Source organism: Schistocerca serialis, chromosome 3 (assembly GCF_023864345.2).
Source record: "Schistocerca serialis cubense isolate TAMUIC-IGC-003099 chromosome 3, iqSchSeri2.2, whole genome shotgun sequence".
NCBI classification, from domain to species: domain Eukaryota; kingdom Metazoa; phylum Arthropoda; class Insecta; order Orthoptera; family Acrididae; genus Schistocerca; species Schistocerca serialis.
In genome coordinates, this window is record NC_064640.1 from 353,342,176 (window position 1) to 353,364,898 (window position 22,723).

Below are 22,723 nucleotides of genomic sequence, written 5' to 3' on the forward strand. Positions count from 1 at the left end.
ACCACTCTATCATAGCAAACTAAAGTGGTAACTGTGAAGAAAATTATTATGACTGGTCTTTCACAACTACTTGCAAGACTGGGTTAATTGAGAATGCTCATCTAGTATTGTCTATTGTCCTCCAGAGCTTATTGATACTGAAGACATTATGGTTGGTGCTCTATGCCAAAGAGTTTGGCACAAAGAGGTGGTCAGGGATGTATAATTTTTCGTTAAAAGAAAGTGACTTATCAGAGGCTATATACCCTGCCAATAAAAACTACTTTAGCGGTGCTGGAAAGAATAACTGGCAAGCTGGTGTTATTATAAGTAGTTATACAGCCTTCTAAGCGTTGCAGGTAAGTAAAATGTCTCAAGGCAAAACGAAATAGTTAACAATAAGTTTGTTTGCGTGACTATCATCCACAGCAAACACAGAAATATTCGTTTTGTAAATAACAAATGGATTTTTCCTGCTGTCGTGTATTTTATTTGTTCCAGACGTGTTTCGCCTTTTATTTCAAGGCCTCTTCAGTGGAATCTAGCACGATACAGTTTTGTTTCGATACGCAATATTCGTAGATTATAACACACTTCACGTCTTATTTTTTACTTATAAAGTGATTTGTTACATTTATTCGACTTCTTGGCTGGCATCTACGCTTCACTTCCTCTGGTCACATGCTGGAGGTCACACTATAGCTTCACTTACGAAACATAAGCACATTTTCACGTTATGAACTTTTTTATTCACAATTTTCATCTTCTTTGCGCTAATTGATGTGGAGCACTATTATTCTTCTGTCAGTATCTGTACAAATTTTACCAAAAACTGTGATTTAATATCGTAACTACTCAGTGTTCACTTTATGTCTTCTTATTTGGTTTGTTTACGTACACGTTGTCCACCTAACGAAGTATTTGCTGAACTAACCTCTGCTCGTTTCTGTTCTCTTTATATCTGCTTGCGAGAGTACGTGTGTGTGTGTGTGTGTGTGTGTGCGTGTGTGTGTGTGTGTGTGTGTGTGTGTGTGTGTGATTAGTCAGTTCTAGAAAGCTGAATGTAATAGCTGTCAGACAGTGGTTGAAAGTTTTGGTGTTTAACTCAGTTGATTTTTGCTTTAAATGTTTTGTGGAGGGATTCATGTACAAGTGAGGAGAAGGGGTTGGGTGGTATCATAATGATGATAATCCTCTAAAATGGCTCTGAGCACTATGGGACTTAACATCTGAGGTCATGAGTCCCCTAGAACTTAGAACTACTTAAACCTAACTAACCTAAGGACATGACACACATCCATGCCCGAGGCAGGATTCGAACCTGCGACCGTAGCGGTCGCGCGGCTCCAGACTGAAGCGCCTAGAACCGCTCGGCCACTTGATGATAATCCTCTGTTGGAGCGTTATTTTACTATTTTATCTATTAATTTAAACATCGAGTTTACTCTTACATGAACCTCTCTGCCGGCCGCGGTGGTCGTGCGGTTCTAGGCGCTTCAGTTCGGAACCACGTGACTGCTACGGTCGTAGGTTCGAATCCTGCCTCGGGCATGGATGTGTGTGATGTCCTTAGGTTAGTTAGGTTTAAGTAGTTCCAAGTTCTAGGGGACTAACGACCTCAGATATTGAGTCCCATAGTGCTCCGAGCCATTTTTGAACCTCTCCACAAAACATTTGAATCAAAACTCAAATCAGCTCTACACCAAAACTTTCAACCATTGTGTGATAGCTTTCTACAAGCGACTAATCACCCACTCACTCACACACAAACACACACACACACAAGACAACAGAAATGAACAGACGTTAGTTTTCAGCATATACCTTCTAAGGTTGACAACATGTACATAAACAAACCAAATACGAAGAGACATAAAGTTAATACACAACAGTTACAACATTAAACCACAGTTTTCGGTAAAGTGTCTATGGCTTGTGACAGAGAAATAGTTGTGCTCGACGGCAATTAGCGTAAATAACATGAAAACTGTAAAGGAAAAAGTTCGTAACGTGAAAATGTGCTTATGTTTCGTTAGTGAAGTTACAGTGCAACCTCCAGCACTTGACCAGATGAGAGGAAACGTAGATGCCAGCCAAAAACTCTAATAACTGTAGGTAATCACTTGCTTAAGTAAAAAATATGTTAACTGTGTTATAATCTACAAATATCGCATATCAAAACAAAACTGTATCACTCTAAATTCCGCTGAAGATACCTTACAGGGAAAGGCGAAACGCTTCGGGAACAAATAAAATACATTACAGCAAGAGAAAAGCGTTTTTAATTTCCAAAATGAAATGATTAGTGCTTCTACATACTTGGCAATTAGATCTTATGACATACGGGCAAATTAGTTTTGGAGTAATCTCTGTAGGTATGTATAGAGTATTGTAAATGTTAATGTGTTCCATGTCACTGTACTTCTCATTTAAAACGCTATTAAATTCCATTTAAAAAAGTACATCGATCCATTGTAATAAACTACAATTGCTTCCACATCTTGGCAGATAAAGAGGTTTAGCGTATTTATCTTGCGAAAAAATACGTGACTCTTCACGAGCTATCATTTTCAAGCAAACCACGTTTCGACATCTTGAACCGTGTACGAAATTTGGGGCTGATCCAACCGCACGATATACGATAAGCAGGGCTGAGTATGCGTCGCATCGCGCACCAGTAGCGCGCTGCTCCTGCGTAAACCGTCCGCCAACATGTTATTTAATATCTCGAGAACGTTTATACCTCTCGTCCTGCTCTCACCTCTGAAAAAAATTTGGATATATTGCATAAATTTCACTCGCAATAATTTTTTACCTCGCCGTAATGTCACATGGTAGCGACTATGAAATGGCTATATCTAAGAGATCTGGCCTTCTTCAGTTGGTGGGACAGCCTGTGAGATCACCAGGGCTGACGGTGATGGCGTCGTTTGCTTCCATGAAGCGCAGAAGCCGGTGGCCGCTTATGTTGGTCACCCTAGAATCGTAAATGGTGTTCCTCGCATTAAAATTTCTACTGATAAAAGTTCTGCCTGGCAGTGTTTGAAGGATCGTGATATCGGCAGGATCGAAGAGTTCTCTTGGGGGTTGTAGGCGGCTACGATGGTAATTCCCCCTTGCGCTTTGTCGATTGCTTCTCAGGTTGCTTTTGTTGTCTACCGGGCTGGTAGTTATATGAAATGGTGACGTAGTTATAGGAGATGGTGACGAAGCGATTTCTGTATGTAGATGGCCGTTCTGACACCTGCAGTCGGACTATCATTTCTGTAACAGCAATAATTTTCATCTGCAACGTTGACATCGGCCTTTAAATGAATCTACGTGACACGACATTAGTCACCCTTCCTTTTGTAGGAAATTCTTAGACTTCGCCTGCTTAGTTGAATATGCAGTTTGCATTCCATTAGATGGTAGTTAACCCACGATATCTGTTGTCCATCGGTGGCGTTAACAAATCTGACGGAGGTTGTGGCCTCTGCCACAGCAGTACGAACGGCGATTGCATTGTAACATCGAATGTGACGTACCAGGTCCACTGAAAGCTTCAACATTTCGGTTAGACTGGTTAAGACTTGCTAATGTTCGGAATTACGAAGCTTCGGAGGTGTTGTGACTGGGATGAAGATCGCAGTGTTTACGTTGTCTGTCATCCTTCAGCTCAGTATTTTGTCGGGATTTTGTATCACTAGAGACAGACGTTGCATGGCTGACTCCCGTTTTTCGCAGAGCTCATTTCATGTGCTGATTTCGCTGCCTGGCGAGTGCTCGCCTGCCACCTGTATGCCTCACAGCTGTTCACAGCTAGCAACATGATCTCCGCAGCAATTGATACATTTTGGTTTTTCGTTTAAAAAGTCTTGGGTGAACTCACTGCTATTGTGATTGCCAGCACACGTCACACATTTTGCGTCCCTCCTGCACTGTAGCGAAAACGGCAATGTTCCTGAAATTTATAAAATTGCACTGGTACTCGTTTAGATTAAAGTTCCTCAGTGGTGACATCTGTTGCCCATATACTTTTTACGTCCGAAAGTCTTCTGTTCTTGACGGTATCATATTGTCTTCGCACAATGTACCAGTAACATTCGAAATAAAGGTGGGTGCCATGCCAACAAGACAACAGGACTAGATACCTACGGTGTAACGTAGAAAATTTGTCAACAAAGAATGGACGAAGTCCTACAGCACATTCCTGGTCCCAGCACATTCCTGGTCCTCAAGAAGCGGGAACAAAGGCAGTTCTTCAATACATAACCCAAGATCCGCTCCAAGCAACTCAAGATGCTACTCCAGCGCCAGCAGACGAAGAAAACAGTAGGCGTCGGCTACGTCTGCTGCACCGCCCCCCCCCCCCCAACCACCCTCCCCCCACCTCCACACCTGCTGGACGCCATCAAGGAAAATAATGTTTTCAGAGAATGGCAACTCACCCGCAATCCGGACACCTAGTGATTGCTCAGTAAGATGAGGAACGACATTAAAGCTACCGTACAAGAACACAGAATTCAATCACGGTCTTGCGAACGTGTCATTTCAAGATGGGCAGCATAAAATGCGAGACGACTGTTCACTAGAAGGTTAAGCAAAATCCCACCGCTTCTAGTGGTCAACGGCAACATCTGTGAACCTGATGCGAAAGCGAACGCTATGGCTGACGTCTTAGCCATTCATCTTTCACCAAACAACATGTGTACCTAGTTGCTGGGCGACTACCAATAGTAACAAGCAGAAGACGACAACTTAGTTAGAGTCCGTTGATGTCAAAATATCAAGACGCCTGGACTTAATTTGGTTGGTTGGTTGGTTTGGGGAAGACCAGACAGCGTGGTCATCGGTCGTGTCGGATATGGGAAGGATGGGGAAGGAAGTCGGCCGTGCCCTTTCAGAGGAACCATCCCGGCATTTGCCTGGAGTGATTTAGGGAAATCACGGAAAACCTAAATCAGGATGGCCGGACGCGGGATTGAACCGTCGTCCTTCCGAATGCGAGTCCAGTGTCTAACCACTGCGCCACCTCGCTCGGTCCTGCACTTACTTTACCTCCTTACGTTATATCGGCACTGCTGTATTGAAGTGCAGCATGAACTCCGACTACTGCTGCAGGCAAACGACAACATTGGTGACTGAACAAAGGGATGTCGACAACGCCTCGAAAACACAGACTATCAACGTCACTCAGGAGGTGGTGACCAAATACTTACAAAATATAATGGTGGGGTGTGGATCCGTCGAATGATCTACAGCCAAGTATCCTGGCGACACGTTGACAGATGTCTGACGTGGCGCCAACATGTTGAAAGGAAGAGGGAACTTTACCTCTCTTGAGCCCCATGCATTGTCTTCCTCGCCTCCTAGGGTTCACCCTACGTAAAACTATGGTGTTTCCAATACTGGGATATGCTGCTGTTGTATGGGGCACCACAGAAGAACAGAACATACGGATGCTGCAGACAGTCCAAACCCGCGCCTTAAAACGTGCACTGAAAGTATCTTCTTGGTCTCATACTAAAACGATTCATGAAATGGGTGTGAAGCCGCTTCGTCATGAGCGCTTCAAGAAATTGGCGCGATACGTCTATGAAAAAACTGCCCTTGCCAGCAATGTAAAAACTGGCACTCTGAGCCACAAGGTCCAACGAAACAACGAAATGGACTGAACTGGTGCACACGTTGAGCGCTACTGAGCTACCAGCCCAGCACGAATTGATGACGCCATCGGTTACTAATTAATGCTCACTGCATTCATTATGCCCAATTTTTCACCGTTGTAGTTACGACTGGAGGAACAGCCCGACACGCTTACCCTCCGCCCTCACCTGGAAGTTCAGCGTTTCCAGTAACTATGTTTGGCAGCAACGAGTATAACCAGTCGCGTCTTGCAGCGGTGAACACAGCAACAACCATTACCTAGAGATGTCGAACAGCTGCTTCGATGAAACATTGTGGTACTTCCGGGGACAAGCCTGAGAAATGTATTTGCCATTATAATTTTTATTCGGACGTCAGCGCTTGAAGTGTTTGTCAGGCTTGTGCGCATGTTACCTGGTGGCCTCGTGGTCGTGATCTTCGTCGCCGTCAGCGTCTTCGGCAGTGACGTCGCTGGGCGGCGTGAGGTAGCCGGCGAGGCGAAGGCCGCGGCCACGTAGCGACCCCATCCGCAGTGACTGCCGGAACGACTGTCGCGCGCGGTCCACTGCAACACACAGCACACATTTCTTATTTCACTACGTTACCTTGTTGACAAGCACAATCACGAAGCCTCGTTTCTTCGCACTTGATTGTTCTGTATTTTTTTTAACTTTGTAATGGGACAGCATCTGTGCTACTAACTCATTTCCTATGTCTTTATGCGCCCTACACATCGGAGTCCGGCCATCACCGGATGCACTAAATAAGTTTTATATTCACTACATTCATCAGTAGTTATTACCTACATGTTGTTGTTTGTTGTGGTCTTCAGTCCAGAGACTGGTTTGATGCAGCTGTCGCATTACCTACATATCACATTCCTTTAATCCTAACTACGTTACTGAATTACGAGCGCATCGTGCCATTTAAAATTATTTGTCTTGGATAAGAAATTAAAAAACAATTGACTTGAAGTACTTGTAACGGCACATTAGTGGTACATAAACATAAATTTATGTATGTTCTACGTAGTCAGTTTTCGTGCACACACGTACTTACGGAAAGTTATTCTTATTCTGTTATAACGGTAAAAAAATAAAAAACCATAACTGGTGATTTCTCAGCGAGTTCGCTCTAATGGATGGTACATCAGAAAAGTAGCCTAATTCTGACAGTCGCATTAACTTGAAATTTGGAGACGCAAGGGATGGGAGGAAGCGCGAAAACTATGACCTTACTCCGTCATTTCAGAGACTTAGCAAGTTGTTAGACGGTATCATAATCCACAAACAAACTGCTCCATTAACCTTTAGGCTGAGTTCGTTTCAGGACACTATATTCTCGCTTCACAGTCCCATATTAAATCTATTGATATAAATATAAAGTCTGCTTTTCCAAAATTTTATTGTTAGAATTTAATAACTGATAGCTTACCAGGTAAATCAAAATATAATAAAACCAATTCCATGATACAATGGAACATTTTTTACCATCTTCAAATTTTGGACGCTACGTTTTTTTTTTCAGATTCAGTGGGTTACTTGGAAATGATACACATTTACAAGTGATGAAAATTTGTACGAATGCCAGGATTTGAACCCGGGTCTCCTGCTTACTAACCAGATGCGTTAAACATTTACGCTATCCTGGCACCCTGGCTAGACACAACTGCATGGACTGCCGAAGCATGCCTTCCCCTTCAATCTAAATTCTTATTTGGCACACAACGTCTCCTAGCCCTTTTTCCTATATTTGCTCGTGGCATTACGCGATGTCCCTCACGAGGTCGAGCAAAGAGTGCTCTACACTGAATGATCATATCTCTCTGACACAAAGTTGATGAAACTGCGTTAACCACAAGGTCTTGTAGAATCCTACCGGCTAGTACGTACCAGGAAGAAGACGACCCCTAGTACTTTGATCTCGACGGGCTAGGATACGCAAGATGGGAATTAAGACCTGTGCTACATCGCGCATGCACACTAAGGGAAATTGGGCGGGCGGGTGGTTTTCAACCTCACCTTGTGGGCACAAGGATATTAGCATTCACGGCGTATATATATCTATATGAGTGAAGTCTGATCGAAAGAAGACACCACTCGTGTAGATACACTACACGTTTATTCTGCAACACTGTTTACGGTATGTGGAAGGGAGTAGCTCTACATGTACTCCAAACACTGTTCCATTAGTGAAAGGTGCGCAGACAGAATAACTCTGAGGGAGCTCACATTTCGGTACATTTTCTATAATAATGAATTCGTGAGATATATGTGGGGAGGTAGTAATATCTGCGGTGAGCTTGATGTGCAACGCCTTTCTCATATCGTCTGGCACTAGAGTTCCTAGAGGGTCTATGTGACGCTCCAGTTTTGACCAACCGAACGCCTCACAAAACACATTTTAAGTGGATTTTTTGCTCTCCTCAGTTAATCCCATCTACACACATGAAAAAAAGTTTTGCATCACCTCGGTTCCGAGAGTTCCGCAACCTGTACAGAAAATTATTCAGATACCACCTTTTTATTGCTCATGAAAACCACACATTGCATGTTGTACCACCATACTGCGAGACCTTCAGAGGTAGTGGTCCAGATTGATGTACACACCCGTACCTCTAATACCCAGTAGCACGTCCTCTTGCATTGATGCATGCCTGTATTCGTCGTGGAATACTATTCACAAGTTCATCAAGGCACTGTTGATGCAGATTGTCCCACTCCTCAATGGAGATTCGGCGTAGATCCCTCAGAGTGGTTGGTGAGTCACGTCGTCCATAAACAGCGCTTTTCAATCTATCCCAGGCATGTTCGATACGGTTCATGTCTGGAGAACATGCTGCCCAGTCTAGTCGAGCGATGTCGTTATCCTGAAGGAAGTCATTCACAAGACCTGCACGATGGGGGCGCAAATTATCGTCCATGAAGACGAATGCCTCGCCAATATGCTGCCGATATGGTTCCACGATCTGTCGGAGGATGGCATTCACGTTTCGTACAGTCGTTACGGTGGCTTTCACGATCACCAGCGGCGGACGTCGGCCCCACATAATGCGACGCCAACACATTAGGGAACCTCCACCTTACTGCACTCGCTGGACGGTGTGTCTAAGGCGTTCAGACTGACTGGCTTGCCTCCAAACACGTCTACGACAATTGTCTGACTGAAGGCATATACGACACTCACCGATGAAGAGAAGGTGATGCCAATCCTGAGCGGTCCATTCGTCATGTTCTTGGGCCCATCTTTACCGACTGCATGGGGTCGCGGTTGCAAAGATGAACATAGCTTTGGACGTCTGCAGTGAAGTTGCGCATCATGCAGCCTTTTGCGAGCAGTTTGAGTTGTAACAAGTTGTCCTGTGGCTGCACAAAAAGCATTATTCAACATGGTGGCGTTGCTGTCAGGGTTCCTCCGATCTATAATCCATAGATGGCGGTCATCCACTGTAGTAGTAGCCCTTGGGCAGCCTGAGCGAGGCATGTCATCGACAGTTCCTGTCTCTCTGTATCTCCTCCATGTCCGAACAACATCGCTTTGGTTCACTCCGAGACGCCTGGACATTTCCCTTGTTGAGAGCCCTCCGTAGCACAAAGTAACAATGCGGACGCGATCGAATCGCGGTATTGACCGTATAGGCGTGGTTGAACCACAGACAACACGAGCCGTGTACCTCCTTCCTGGTGGAATGACTGGAACTGATCGGCTGTCGGACCCCCTCCGTCTAATAGGCACTGATCATGCATGGTTGTTTACAACTTTGGGCGGGTTTAGTGACATCTCTGGACAGCGAAAAGGACTGTGTCTGTGATATAATACCCACAGTCAACGTCTATCAAAAATGGTTGAAATGGCTCTGAGCACTATGGGAGTTAACTGCTGTGGTCATCAGTCCCCTAGAACTTAGAACTACTTAAACCTAACTAACCTACGGACATCACACACATCCATGCCCGAGGCAGGATTCGAACCTGCGACCGTAGCGGTCTCGCGGTTCCAGGCTGTAGCGCCTAGATCCGCTTGTCCACTACGGCCGGCTCAACGTCTATCGTCATGAGTTCTGGGAATCGGGGTGATGCAAAACTTTTTTTTTTTTTTTTTTTTGATGTGTGTAGTAACCGTCTGACTGCCGAGCAACAACCAAGAATTTGTAAATCGAATGTTTTACAAGCAATTTCTTCGTGGGTAAACACATTTCTTTAGGTTTCTTCCGATGAATCTCCGTCTGTCATCTGCCTTTCTTTACCAGCTAGTTCTATCTTGTCATTTCACCTTAAATTGTTTCACGGTTGTAACGGTTCCTAGTTATTAATCCCGAATCATGTAATCAAATACGTGGGTCGTCCATAAAGTAAAAAAAAGTTTTGGCATGACTAAATAAAAACGAAAGATTTCAACACTAAACTTTATTTACAACGTTACACTACTTTACTGTACTCGCCGTAACTGTCAATGTATTCATTGCAACATGAGACCAGTTTTTTAAATTTTCATGTTGTACTACTCTACCACCAAAGATTCGAGCCAGGATGTCACTGCTTCTTTGAGGTCTTCTTCTTTTGTGAACTGTTTTTTCCACCCAAAAATTCAAAAATGGCTGGTTCAAATGGCTCTGAGCACTAAGCGACTTAACTGCTGAGGTCATCAGTCGTCTAGAACTTAGAACTAATTAAACCTAACTAACCTAAGGACATCACACACATCCATGCCCGAGGCAGGATTCGAACCTGCGACCATAGCGGTCGCTCGGCTCCAGACTGTAGCGCCTAGAACCGCACGGCTACTCCGGCCGGCTCACCCAAAAATTCCTTTATTTTCGGGAATAAGTGAAAATCACTAGATGCCAAGTCAGGACTCTAAAGTGCATGCCCAAAAATTTCTCAACTTAAGACGATGACGTTCTTGCTGTGTTACAGCTGATGCATGAGGCCATGCATAGTCATAAAGCAAAAACATCTTTGCCGACGATATTCCACGTCACTGACGACTTGCTCATTGCTGTATCACCATAAACATACTTTATTTGTCTATATACACTCCTGGAAATGGAAAAAAGAACACATTGACACCGGTGTGTCAGACCCACCATACTTGCTCCGGACACTGCGAGAGGGCTGTACAAGCAATGATCACACGCACGGCACAGCAGACACACCAGGAACCGCGGTGTTGGCCGTCGAATGGCGCTAGCTGCGCAGCATTTGTGCACCGCCGCCGTCAGTGTCAGCCAGTTTGCCGTGGCATACGGAGCTCCATCGCAGTCTTTAACACTGGTAGCATGCCGCGACAGCGTGGACGTGAACCGTATGTGCAGTTGACGGACTTTGAGCGAGGGCGTATAGTCGGCATGCGGGAGGCCGGGTGGACGTACCGCCGAATTGCTCAACACGTGGGGCGTGAGGTCTCCACAGTACATCGATGTTGTCGCCAGTGGTCGGCGGAAGGTGCACGTGCCCGTCGACCTGGGACCGGACCGCAGCGACGCACGGATGCACGCCAAGACCGTTGGATCCTACGCAGTGCCGTAGGGGACCGCACCGCCACTTCCCAGCAAATTAGGAACACTGTTGCTCCTGGGGTATCGGCGAGGACCATTCGCAACCGTGTCCATGAAGCTGGGCTACGGTCCCGCACACCGTTAGGCCGTCTTCCGCTCACGCCCCAACATCGTGCAGCCCGCCTCCAGTGGTGTCGCGACAGGCGTGAATGGAGGGACGAATGGAGACGTGTCGTCTTCAGCGATGAGAGTCGCTTCTGCCTTGGTGCCAATGATGGTCGTATGCGTGTTTGGCGCCGTGCAGGTGAGCGCCACAATCAGGACTGCATACGACCGAGGCACACGGGGCCAACACCAGGCATCATGGTGTGGGGAACGATCTCCTACACTGGCTGTACACCACTGGTGATCGTCGAGGGGACACTGAATAGTGCACGGTACATCCAAACCGTCATCGAACCCATCGTTCTACCATTCCTAGACCGGCAAGCGAACTTGCTGTTCCAACAGGACAATGCACGTCCGCATGTATCCCGTGCCACCCAACGTGCTCTAGAAGGTGTAAGTCAACTACCCTGGCCAGCAAGATCTCCGGATCTGTCCCCCATTGAGCATGTTTGGGACTGGATGAAGCGTCGTCTCACGCGGTCTGCACGTCCAGCACGAACGCTGGTCCAACTGAGGCACCAGGTGGAATTGGCATGGCAAGCCGTTCCACAGGACTACATCCAGCATCTCTACGATCGTCTCCATGGGAGAATAGCAGCCTGCATTGCTGCGAAAGGTGGATATACACTGTACTAGTGCCGACATTGTGCATGCTCTGTTGCCTGTGTCTATGTGCCTGTGGTTCTGTCAGTGTGATCATGTGATGTATCTGACCCCAGGAATGTGTCAATAAAGTTTCCCCTTCCTGGGACAATGAATTCACGGTGTTCTTATTTCAATTTCCAGGAGTGTATTTTGATAGGTCGAACATTTTGTGTATTCAGAAAACGAGTGACACTACGCACTTGGCATTCGGCGGAATTTGGAATGGGCGCAGCAATTTCGGAAGGATGCAGAACAAAGAGGTGTGACTACGGGGCAGCGGAACTCGGCTTCCACTGAGAAGGAGCTAACTGGCACGCTTGCGATAGCGGTGGTGGGGGATCGGCATAAAATGGTTCAAATGGCTCTGAGCACTATGCGACTTAACGTCTGAGGTCATCAGTCGCCTAGAACTTAGAACTAATTAAACCTAACTAACCTAAGGACATCACACACATCAATGCCCGAGGCAGGATTCGAACCTGCGCCCGTGCGGTCGCTCGGCTCCAGACTGTAGCGCCTAGAAGGATCGGCATATAATGATGTTATTTACATAAAGTATAATGAACTTCTTTGTATATTATAAGTGAGTAACAGACCAGGTCTCGAACACGGGGACCTTCGCCTTCGCAGGCAACAGTGCTACCGTCTGAGCTACCGATTAACGAACGCCTCCGCCTCCGTCACAGCTTCACTTCGGCCAGTACCTCTTCTCCTGCCTTCCAAACTTCACGGAAGTTCTGCTGCATATCTTGCGGAACTTGCACTTCTGGAGTTCCGCAAGTCATGCAGGAGAGCTTCTACGAAACCTGGAATGTAGAGGCATAGGTAATGGGGAAAGTACGAGTAAATCTGTGAGAGCCGGTCGTTAGTCGTGCTTGGAAAGCGAAGTTACGTCGTGGAGGCAGTGAAGAGCAGTCATGTGCGTCCTGGCGCTCCCTGCTTGCGGTAAACAACGTCGGTTGCCTGACGGATACATTTAACACATTGTGTGTATATTCTCTGATTTTGTCATGGATCAGTGGGGAAGACAACCTTGAAATTGGCGATTTCTTTCTGTAGTGAATGACCTGAAGTTGCAGACATTGATGTTTGGTTGCATGATAAACTTACATTGAGAGACGGTGAGGTATTAAAATGAAACTTCCTGGCAGATTAAAACGGTGTGCCGGACCGAGAGCACTTGCCCGCGAAAGGCAAAGGTCCCGAGTTCGTGTCTCGGTCCGGCACACAGTTTTAATCTGCCAAGAAGTTTCATAACAGAGAAACACTTCGCTGTAGAGTGATAATTTCATTCTGGTGCGGTACTAGGTTTTGCGCATGATTTCTTGGGCAATGCTATTTACGTTAAATAAAATAACGAAGGAACTTACTTAAGAATGGAGCAAATCGTGACGGACTCTCTCGAATCTCTCTGAGAGATGAAATTGTTATCATCTTCATCTGTGCTGCTTTAGAATCATGCAGTGTGTGTGTCTACTCTTTGAAACTGAGCTCAACAAGACGAAATAGATGTCAGACAAGTTAAGGGCAAAAAATGGAGGAAAATAAAAATTTTATTGCAGACAATGTCGACAAGAACGTTAAACTTTACCTTAAGAGACACATAGTGTCTTATACAGTATTATGATACAAGGATTTGCGCGTTAATAATTCATGACGTGCAGCGTAGAACTAGTGTATGTTGACAGTCTGCGGACCACCTGAAGGCAAACTTTCCCCATAACGAACACTTGTATAGCAGGCTTGAAAAACTCGTCAATAAGGGTAGACAATTTTCAACATTATGTACCAATTGTGGCATGGACTATAACAAAAAAAAGCGCAAAATGATAGCATAAGAGGTGCGGGCCGAAATAGACATCCAAAGAATTACACCTTTTGAAAAAGATTCCACACAACACAATGCACCACATCAATCTCAATCGAAACTCACCTGTGATAGCACATAACAGAGCGATAAAGCTAAAGCAGCACCCTCACACGAAGACACCAGTGAACAGGGGTCGAACGCGGACTGGCCAGTGACGGCACTACAGGGTAAAAAGGGACGAAATAGGGATACACATCACGACACTGATAGCATAAAACCTGGAGAACCGCAAAATACACAGCGTGCAAGAACGGAAACAAAAAAAATCTAAAATTTAACAAGGAACAAAAAAAATTAAAGAGACTGATGAGGAAACACAGAAGAGGAGATTCGCGACTTGGGGGAAAAACTAAAACGGACGACAAAGATTCTTAAGAAAGAATTTGAGGAGACGCTGACATCACGGCCGAACTACAGAGCGGTACACGGGTGGTATAGAAGAACGATGTGATTATGAAATCAGAGTACACTAATGAGAAACGTATGGGAGAGGACGACAATCATTACCGTAAGCGGATGACAAGGGAGATAAAAACCTAAACAACGCCATGCAAGATTACTAAATTGCGAAGCTTAATACAAACAATATACAGTCGCATGTCAAACTGCAAGCTTTAAGTGGTTATCTCTTTGCAGCGGACAATAACTTAATTTTATTACAAGAAGGCATGATAGCTAAATTATATAAAATACATGGCTACGAGGCAATAAGCTACACTGAAAACCCTTGCGGTACGGCAGTATTATTTAGGAAGCGATATAATACACTATGAAAGCAGTACTGTAAAATGGTAGATGTATTGCCAGCTGAGAGAGCCAGTGCTCCTACACTCATCCTAATGATGCCATCGGCAGAGGATGACACGGCGGCTGGTCGGTACTGAATGGCCTGGAAGAGCCAGTAGACGGAGATTTACCTTTTATTACAGTTGTGGCACAAGATTTTTTGTCCGTTACTATCTTAGCGTACTCAGATACGAATAACAGGGCGCGCCTATGCCAGTTCTTCTGACAAGATATAGTCCATCTTTAGCAAGTTCTAACCGTAGAGAGCTAATATAGCTTATTTTAATTGTGTATTTTGAAAAAAAGATTATATCCCTAATTTAATAACTGTGATGAATTGAAAACTATAATAACTGGGCTGGACATGGTAGACACTTAAGACTTATCTGCACCAAAGTAACAATAGTTTTACCTTTTGCGTTACACAGTTCGACGAGTAGCTTAAACAGAATATGTATTTCCAAGACTTTACAGTAAGACGTCACAAATGCAGCCCTCCCCTTTAAAAAAAGAAAGTAAATAAGTAAAAAATAACAAAAACTTCCAGGGCGTAGCATTTGGCAACTCGGTGTTTCTATCCTCAGTCCTCTAGTGCTAAAACATGCCCGTTTAGAGATGTTGAAATTATGCTTACCCCAGCAAAAATGATACGGTAACTGTGTGCGTTAGTGACTGAAACATGCAAGGCCCAAATTATTCGAACCACTTTAAATTAAGCTGAGGACAAAGCGTTTTGGCACAGAAGAACCACGGATTATTCTTTTGTGTGTCTTCGGATTGCTTGATAAACCAGATACCCTACAAGATAATAGTGTTACAGACGGAAAATCAAAGCTACAAATATTGCCTTAACAACCCCAACCCCTACGAAAAATACGCGTACATAATAATTATGACGACAGATCTGAACGGGACCACTTTTCAAATAATTAGCAAAGATATGAGTGCGAAAAAATTGATCCAGCTTTCAATAGACGAACAGGGAACACATTAAAATTATAAGAAGCCTTCGACCAATACAAGACCTCATATTCCACGACCTGTTACGTGGAACGATTAATAAACGCTAATTAATAGGGGGAACTTCCATCTATCGTTCCCACTGAATTAAATCCGGAAGATAATGAATAATACAGAGAATAAGGTGGTCTGAAAGAGGACAGACATATTTGGCAAATCACAAAACGAGTGTAACGTTTACAGATATGAGAGTATACCGGTGGGCTGAACTTAATAGAGATCATTTATTTGTTCATGGGAGTGATACAGGTTAAAGCAAGATGGTCAAAGAACAAGGCTTCTAAAAACCATAAGAATAAAAATGGAAAACATATTTGCTAAAAAAATTCATAAAGATATTTTATGTGGAGAGTCTGAATAAACTGTGTGATACAATAGAAGACAGCAAAGATCTAGAGAAAGGACGAAAAAAATCTTAAGATTCTAACAGAGGAGGCAGAGATTGAAATCAAAGAAAGAACAAAAAGGAGTGGAACTATTGGAACGATGATACAGATACACTGACGAAGGAGAAAATGGAAGCATATTTGAAATAGTTATAGGACTGGACAGCTGAAAACGGAGAGGAATGTAAAATATAATCTAAGAAGCTAAAGAACTATCTAGTAAAATTAATCAAGAAAGCTGGGATAGATTCATTTCGGAAGAGGAAAACGATGTCCACAGCAGACAGGAATTTGTTTATTACATGATGAAGAACTTGAATAAAAATATAAAAGATGATGCAAGACTAGAAGTTATAAGTGAGAAACAATGAAGTACTTAAAGAAACTATCGACAACATGAGACGCTGATAATAAAATTAAAGGACGAAAATTATATATACGAAGAAAAGGAACAGACAACGTTAAATGGAATAGGAATGAATGAATTAGAAGGTACAAAGTGTTAAAAATATCTTGCTAGAAGAGGAACTGGTTTTAGGAAAGGTATATCATGAACAGACATTTCCGTTGGTATTAGACAAATCACCCAGAAACAGAGTGAGTTTAGTAGTGAGACACACTATTAGTAGACTACCTGAAAGCCCTCTATAAAATAAATAAGAGAAAACCTATGGGACATTATGAACAAAACAGGAATATCTCAGCACATCATAAAGACAGTAAGAACCATGTAGGCCTACCGTAGATCAGAAATCGCCAAAGAAGAAATTGGAAAGCCTATCATCAGGGTTAATTGGGGAGTAAGGTACGGATGCAGTTTGTCTTCTATTCTCTTTAATACGCTGACGGAAAAAAATCACGACGCCAGGGAGTTGTGCGACATAAACGAAAGTTGGTAGGCATGTTTGTACATCTGAAATATGGTGTGTATTTAAATTTCGCGCCAGTCGCATAAGAGTATCATGTGATTTACACGCTGTAAAGATCGTGAGTGTTAGTTACGTTTGAGACTGGACGTGGTGAGTTGATGTCAGTCGAGAATGCCTGTAAGACAACGAAAACACCATTATCAGCACCTCACTGAGTTAGAATGAGATCGTGTAGCGGGGCTACGAGAAGCTGGATATTCCTTCTGCGATACTGCAGAAAGTCTTGGCAGGGATGTACTCACTGTACACGATTGCTGGCAGCTGTGGTCACGGGAATGTACGGCAGCAAGAAGACCGGGTTCCGGACGGCCACGTGGCACTAACATTGTGCTTGGCGTATGGTTCTGGCACATCGTACTGCACCTACAGCAGCAATCTGAGCAGTAGTTGGCGCGACAGAGACAAAACGAACAGTTACAAATCGGTTACTTTCAGGATTTCTCCGAGCCAGAGGACCTGTAAGCGTGCATTCCACTGACCACAAGCCACCGCCATTTGCGACTTCACACTGGTGTCAAGCGAAAGTTCATTGGAAGGCACGGTAGAGCTCTGTTATATTTCCTGATGGAATCTGGTTCTGCCACGGTGCCAGCGACGGCCGTGTGTTGGTTAGGAGGATGCAGTTGAGGATTTGCAGCCAACCTATCTACGTGCTAGACCACCACCACCTAGAGACAAGGTCGCAGCGCGAAATTCATAGCAGGTCGTGACGTCACTCCATGCGGGCCACCATGTTGTGTTTCGAAGTGTTTGTTTATATATACGTTTGTTGGATCGAGTGCTACATTCGTGCTTAAAAGTAGCGATTATAGTGTTTACATCTAGTGAATCTACTGTGAACATGGTTTACAAATGTTTTGTGCCAAGGTGTCGTGGGAATTACGGAACTGGACCGAAAGTAATGTTCTTTTGCTTTCCTAAAGATGCGAATCTGCGTCGGAAATGGCTTTCAGCGATTCATCGGGACAATTTCCATCCCACTGAGCACACGAAGGTATGTAAAAACTATCTACCTAGTACAATTATTTTTTTTCTAGTGGAATATCTTGAATTTTAGATACATTTGACTAAAATTATCAGCAAAAGTTCGCAGTAAATAGTATTCGTTTTCAATTGGTTTTATTTTGATTTTAAAAACGAAATATATATTTGTGGTTCGTGTTTCATTTTATTCGTGTTTAAATTTCTCTACAATTTGTATTTTGTTACGCATTACCGATACGTTTTATTCTCTATTTGTGAGTGTGTGTTGTTTTTCACTTTCGCATTAGTTAGCATGAGTGCTAACGAATGTTGAAAATGCTGTTTTCATGTTTAAAACGCGATCTCTCTTTATGAAGCATATCTGTGTTGTTTTCTATGTGTTAGTTTTTCCTGTTATTAGACATTCGCCAACTCACGACCAAAGAATCATCTTTCAACCTAACCTACACTTCATGTTACGCTACAGAATAGGTGTCATCACAACCAGATTTCAGTGGCGTCCTGTATCACTCGAGCCGCCTCATATAACGATATTCTCGTTAACAACGCATCCAGTTACTTAATCTGTCCGGTATCTTAAATGTCCCAGTTGGTTAACTGACATGGCAAGTGTCCTTTAGTTCATACAGCACAGCTTGGTACGGAATGTTTAGTTGATATCTTCTTAACATACTTCCAGTTGGATGGTCATGACTGTCTTCTTGAAGTGTGTTATTTATCCAAACATGAAATTTGTGCTACATCAAGACCCTCACTCAGCGTTACCTGCAATGACACAGTTTTAATATGTGCTGGCATAAAAACACCCACAGTGAAATATTATTCTGCAGCTGTTGATATCTCATATACCATGACAATGAAGAAACTGTTAAGTCAAAATTACAAAATAATTGCTATGTTAACATGCAGAATCCAACAGATCACTGAAATTTGGTGCCACTTAATCCATAATAGAAAATTTACTCTTATAGTTCCATAAATATCACAGTACTGCTGTAACACAAGCAGTTCACACGTATATTCATCATATACTGATGCCTGTTGAGGTATACTCCTAGTGCTTATAGTACTAATTAATAAAAGAATATTACAATGGAGTATGCATGTTGTTGTAGATCATGGTATATTACTGTTAGGCCTAAATGATTTGTGTACTTCCACTAAGATGTGACCTGTCAAGTTGATATTGGTGGAAAGTGAATGAGTGTCCAGTGTTTCTTACTTTCACATACAGACACACATCTCTAGATCATGCTGTATACTGTACTATCTCACACTACTTTGTTGTGGGTTTGTGAACTTCACTTCGCCGAATCTGACATCTGTCGGCATACGGAATGTTATGATGAAGTGAAAGGCACAAAGCTTATTGTCAAGCTTTCAAGACCAAGTCTTAGAGAGGATGCTGTCCCATCAGTGTTACCAGGCTGCCCAAGCTATTTGTCCACTCCATCCACCAGCTCTCGAGTAAGTGCAGAGGAAAGGCGAGCTAGATTGGACAATGAACATCTTCTACAAGCAATTAAAGACAGTATAGTAACCAAAACAGAGTATGATTCGAGGAAGTTATTTTCTAATTTGAAGCATTTCTACAGTGCTTCGAAAAAGAAACCATTCCCAGAGAGTGGACCATTGTTAGGAGAAGTGACTGTGTCCTATTCCTATTGTTTATTGTATTGCCCGCTCCATCTGTGTCTGTATCCATTGTATGACAAATGATTTGCAGTTGTACGCCTATCGAAGAAACACTGAGATCAGAAAGATAGGCAGTGGCAAAATATCAGACAAACTTTCAAATATGAATGATTTGTTTACAGTATTAGACAAAGTGAAAGAATTAGTCAGTGCAAAAGAAAATTCATTAAAAAACCAGTGCCTTCTTATACAGGACATTTTAAATGATATGTGCAGTTCTGTAGATGAAGAAGAACAGAAACAAATTCAATTCTTAAGTGAGCAAGTCAAGTTGCTATGTAGCAGTGAGGAAAACTATAGGTTTAATTCTCACTTTTCTGTATTTTATTGTATCCTGCATTCTATCTCCCCTCGTGCCTAATAAATGTTTCAGGTTGTCTGGCAACCTTATTCTTCCTCATCCAACAAGTTTACAGAAAATATGTTCCTCGTGTAGTAATGGTCCTCATAATGAACAAAATGAAGGTGCTATGCTCCTGTATATTGAGGAAAGATTTAAATCTTTGCGGGAAAGTGGTTGTACCATTTCTTTAAAGAGGGATGACATTCATATTAAACCTTATTTTGATTACAAGGGAGGAAACATTGTGGGGGCAGCATTTGATAGAGACAAGGCTGCTACTACAGCATAAGTTTTTATGATACAATCATTGCTGTCTCCTTTTAAAGAAGTAGTGCATGTCCTTCCAGTGAGAAACCTTGTAGCTGAACAGTTATTTTTGTATGTGAAGAAAATATAATGTGGCCCTCATTACATTGGTTTCAAAGTTATTTGTGTAGTTAGTGACAACAATGATATAAATAGGAACTCTATGGCACCTTCTAGCTCACCTCCAAAACTGAGTATAGTTTTCGCACATCCAGCTAATCCAACTCAGCCGCTATTTTTTATAATTGATTCTGTCCACATCATCATTAAGTGTCTACGTAATAACTGGGTTAACCAAAAGGACTCAAGTTTTGCTCAAATATCCACAATTTGATTGAAACAGTGATGATTGTCAAGTGTTAATGGCATCTTTTGAAGCATTGAGGCAGCTTCATAAGATTGGATGTAATGGTCTACTTAAGCACTCTTATGGTGTTACTTTGAAAATGGTTCAAATGGCTCTGAGCACTATGGGACTCAACTGCTGAGGTCATTAGTCCCCTAGAACTTAGAACTAGTTAAACCTAACTAACCTAAGGACATCACACACATCCATGCCCGAGGCAGGATTCGAACCTGCGACCGTAGCGGTCTCGCGGTTCCAGACTGCAGCGCCAGAACCGCGCGGCCACTTCGGCCGGCCTCTTACTTTGAAGTTTCTTCATCCATCTTCACTTGAGAAACAGAATGTGGGCCTTGTTTTGCAGGTATTCAATGAATATACAGCTGAAGCCGTTTCAACTGTAGGGGAACAGAAAAACTTATATCCGTTTCAACTGTAGGGGAACAGTAAAACTTATTACATAACTAGAAAACTGCAGAATTTATTAAAATTATACTTACATGGTGGAAAATTGTAAATGTTAAGATAGTTCACAAAGGTGTTCGACTAAATGATCTCTTCCAGTGCCCTCTGTCTTTAAGTAATAATGATGAAAAATTAGCTTTTTTGGAAACGTTTCTCGTGTAATACTGATGTCTTCCTTCAGTCTGATCTGATACGGATACCAAACTTTCGAGCAGTACTCAAGAATAGGTAGCACCAGCGTCCTATATGTGGTCTCCTTTACAGATGAACAACTATTTCCCAAAATTCTCCCAGTAAACCGAAATCGACCATTTGCCTTCCCTATCACAGTTCTCACGTGCTCGTTCCATTTAATATCGGTTTGTAACATTACGCCCAGATATTTACACGACTTGACTGTATCAAGCAGACCACTTAATACTGTATCCGAACATTACAGGTTTGATCTTCTTAGTCGTCCGCATTAACTTATATTTTTCCACATTTAGAGCTACCTGCCACTCATCACACCAACTGGAAATTTTGTCTAGGTAGTCTTGTACTTTCCTGCAGCGACTCGCCTTTGACACCTTACCGTACATAACGGCATCATCAGCAAATAACCGCAGATTGCTGTCCACCCTGTCCGCCAGATCGTTTATGTATAAAGAGAATAACAAAGGTCCTATCACACTCCCCTGGGGCAATCCTGACTATACCCTTGTGTCTGACGAACACTCGCCGTCGAGGACAGCATACTCGGTTCTACTATTTAAGAAGCCTTCGAGCGACTTACATATCTGTGAACTTACTCCGAGGCAAAATGAGTTTCGTACGAACGATGCTTTCTACAACTGTGCTGATTCGAGGACACAAGCTTCTCAGTCTCAAGAAAATATTTTCAAGGATTCTGTAGCAAACAGAAGTTAGGAATATTGGTCTGTAATTTTGCCAGTCCGTTCTTTTACCTTTTTTATACACTAGAGTCACCTACGCTTTTTTCCAGTCGCTTGGGACTTTCTGCTGGGCGAGAGATTCACGATAAATTCAAGCTAGGTAAGGGGGCCAATACCGTAGAATACTCTTCGTAAAATCGAACTGGGATTCTAACTGGACCTGGTGATTTATTTGTTTTCAAATATTTGAGTTGTTTCTCTAGGCCAGGTAAGCTTATTACTAAGTCGTCCATACGGGAGTCCGTCCGACGGTAAAATGACGGTATGTTTGTACAATTCTCCTGTGTGAACAATTTCTTGAACGTGAAATTTAAAACTTCGGCTTTCGTTGTGCTATCTTCAACTGTCACAACAGACTGGTGAACAATTGACTGAATGAAAGTCTTAGACCCGCTTAGTAATTTTACATACGACCAGAATTTTCTCGGGTTATCTGGCAGATCTTTTGGTAAGATGTGACGCTGGTAGTTGTATGCTTCGCGCATAGGTCGTTTCACAGACGCACTAATCTCTACTGACCCTCGCTTGTCGTCATTTATGCGTTCCCTTTTGAACCGAGTGTGCAGCAGCCTCTGGTTCCTCAGCATCCGGCGATTTTCGTTGTTAAACCATGATGGATCTTTTCCATCCTTTATCCACTTACTAGGCACGTAGGTCACCAGACCACGATTTACAATCTGCTTAAACTTTGACCATATTTCCTCTACATACAACAACGAGCCTTCACAGCTAGATTTTCAAGCA

General features: G+C 43.2%; 1 protein-coding gene across 3 annotated transcripts in view; it reads right to left on the reverse strand.

The window, feature by feature from the left end:
- The window catches only part of LOC126470160 (potassium voltage-gated channel subfamily H member 7-like), a 1,327,516-nt gene that overhangs the window by 585,998 nt on the left and 718,795 nt on the right, over window positions 1-22,723 (reverse strand). For all 3 annotated transcript variants that reach the window (XM_050097785.1, XM_050097784.1, XM_050097783.1), the window contains exon 4: window positions 6,022-6,172. In XM_050097785.1, the coding sequence (XP_049953742.1) occupies window positions 6,022-6,172 (151 nt within the window). The remainder of the gene's footprint in view (window positions 1-6,021; window positions 6,173-22,723) is intronic.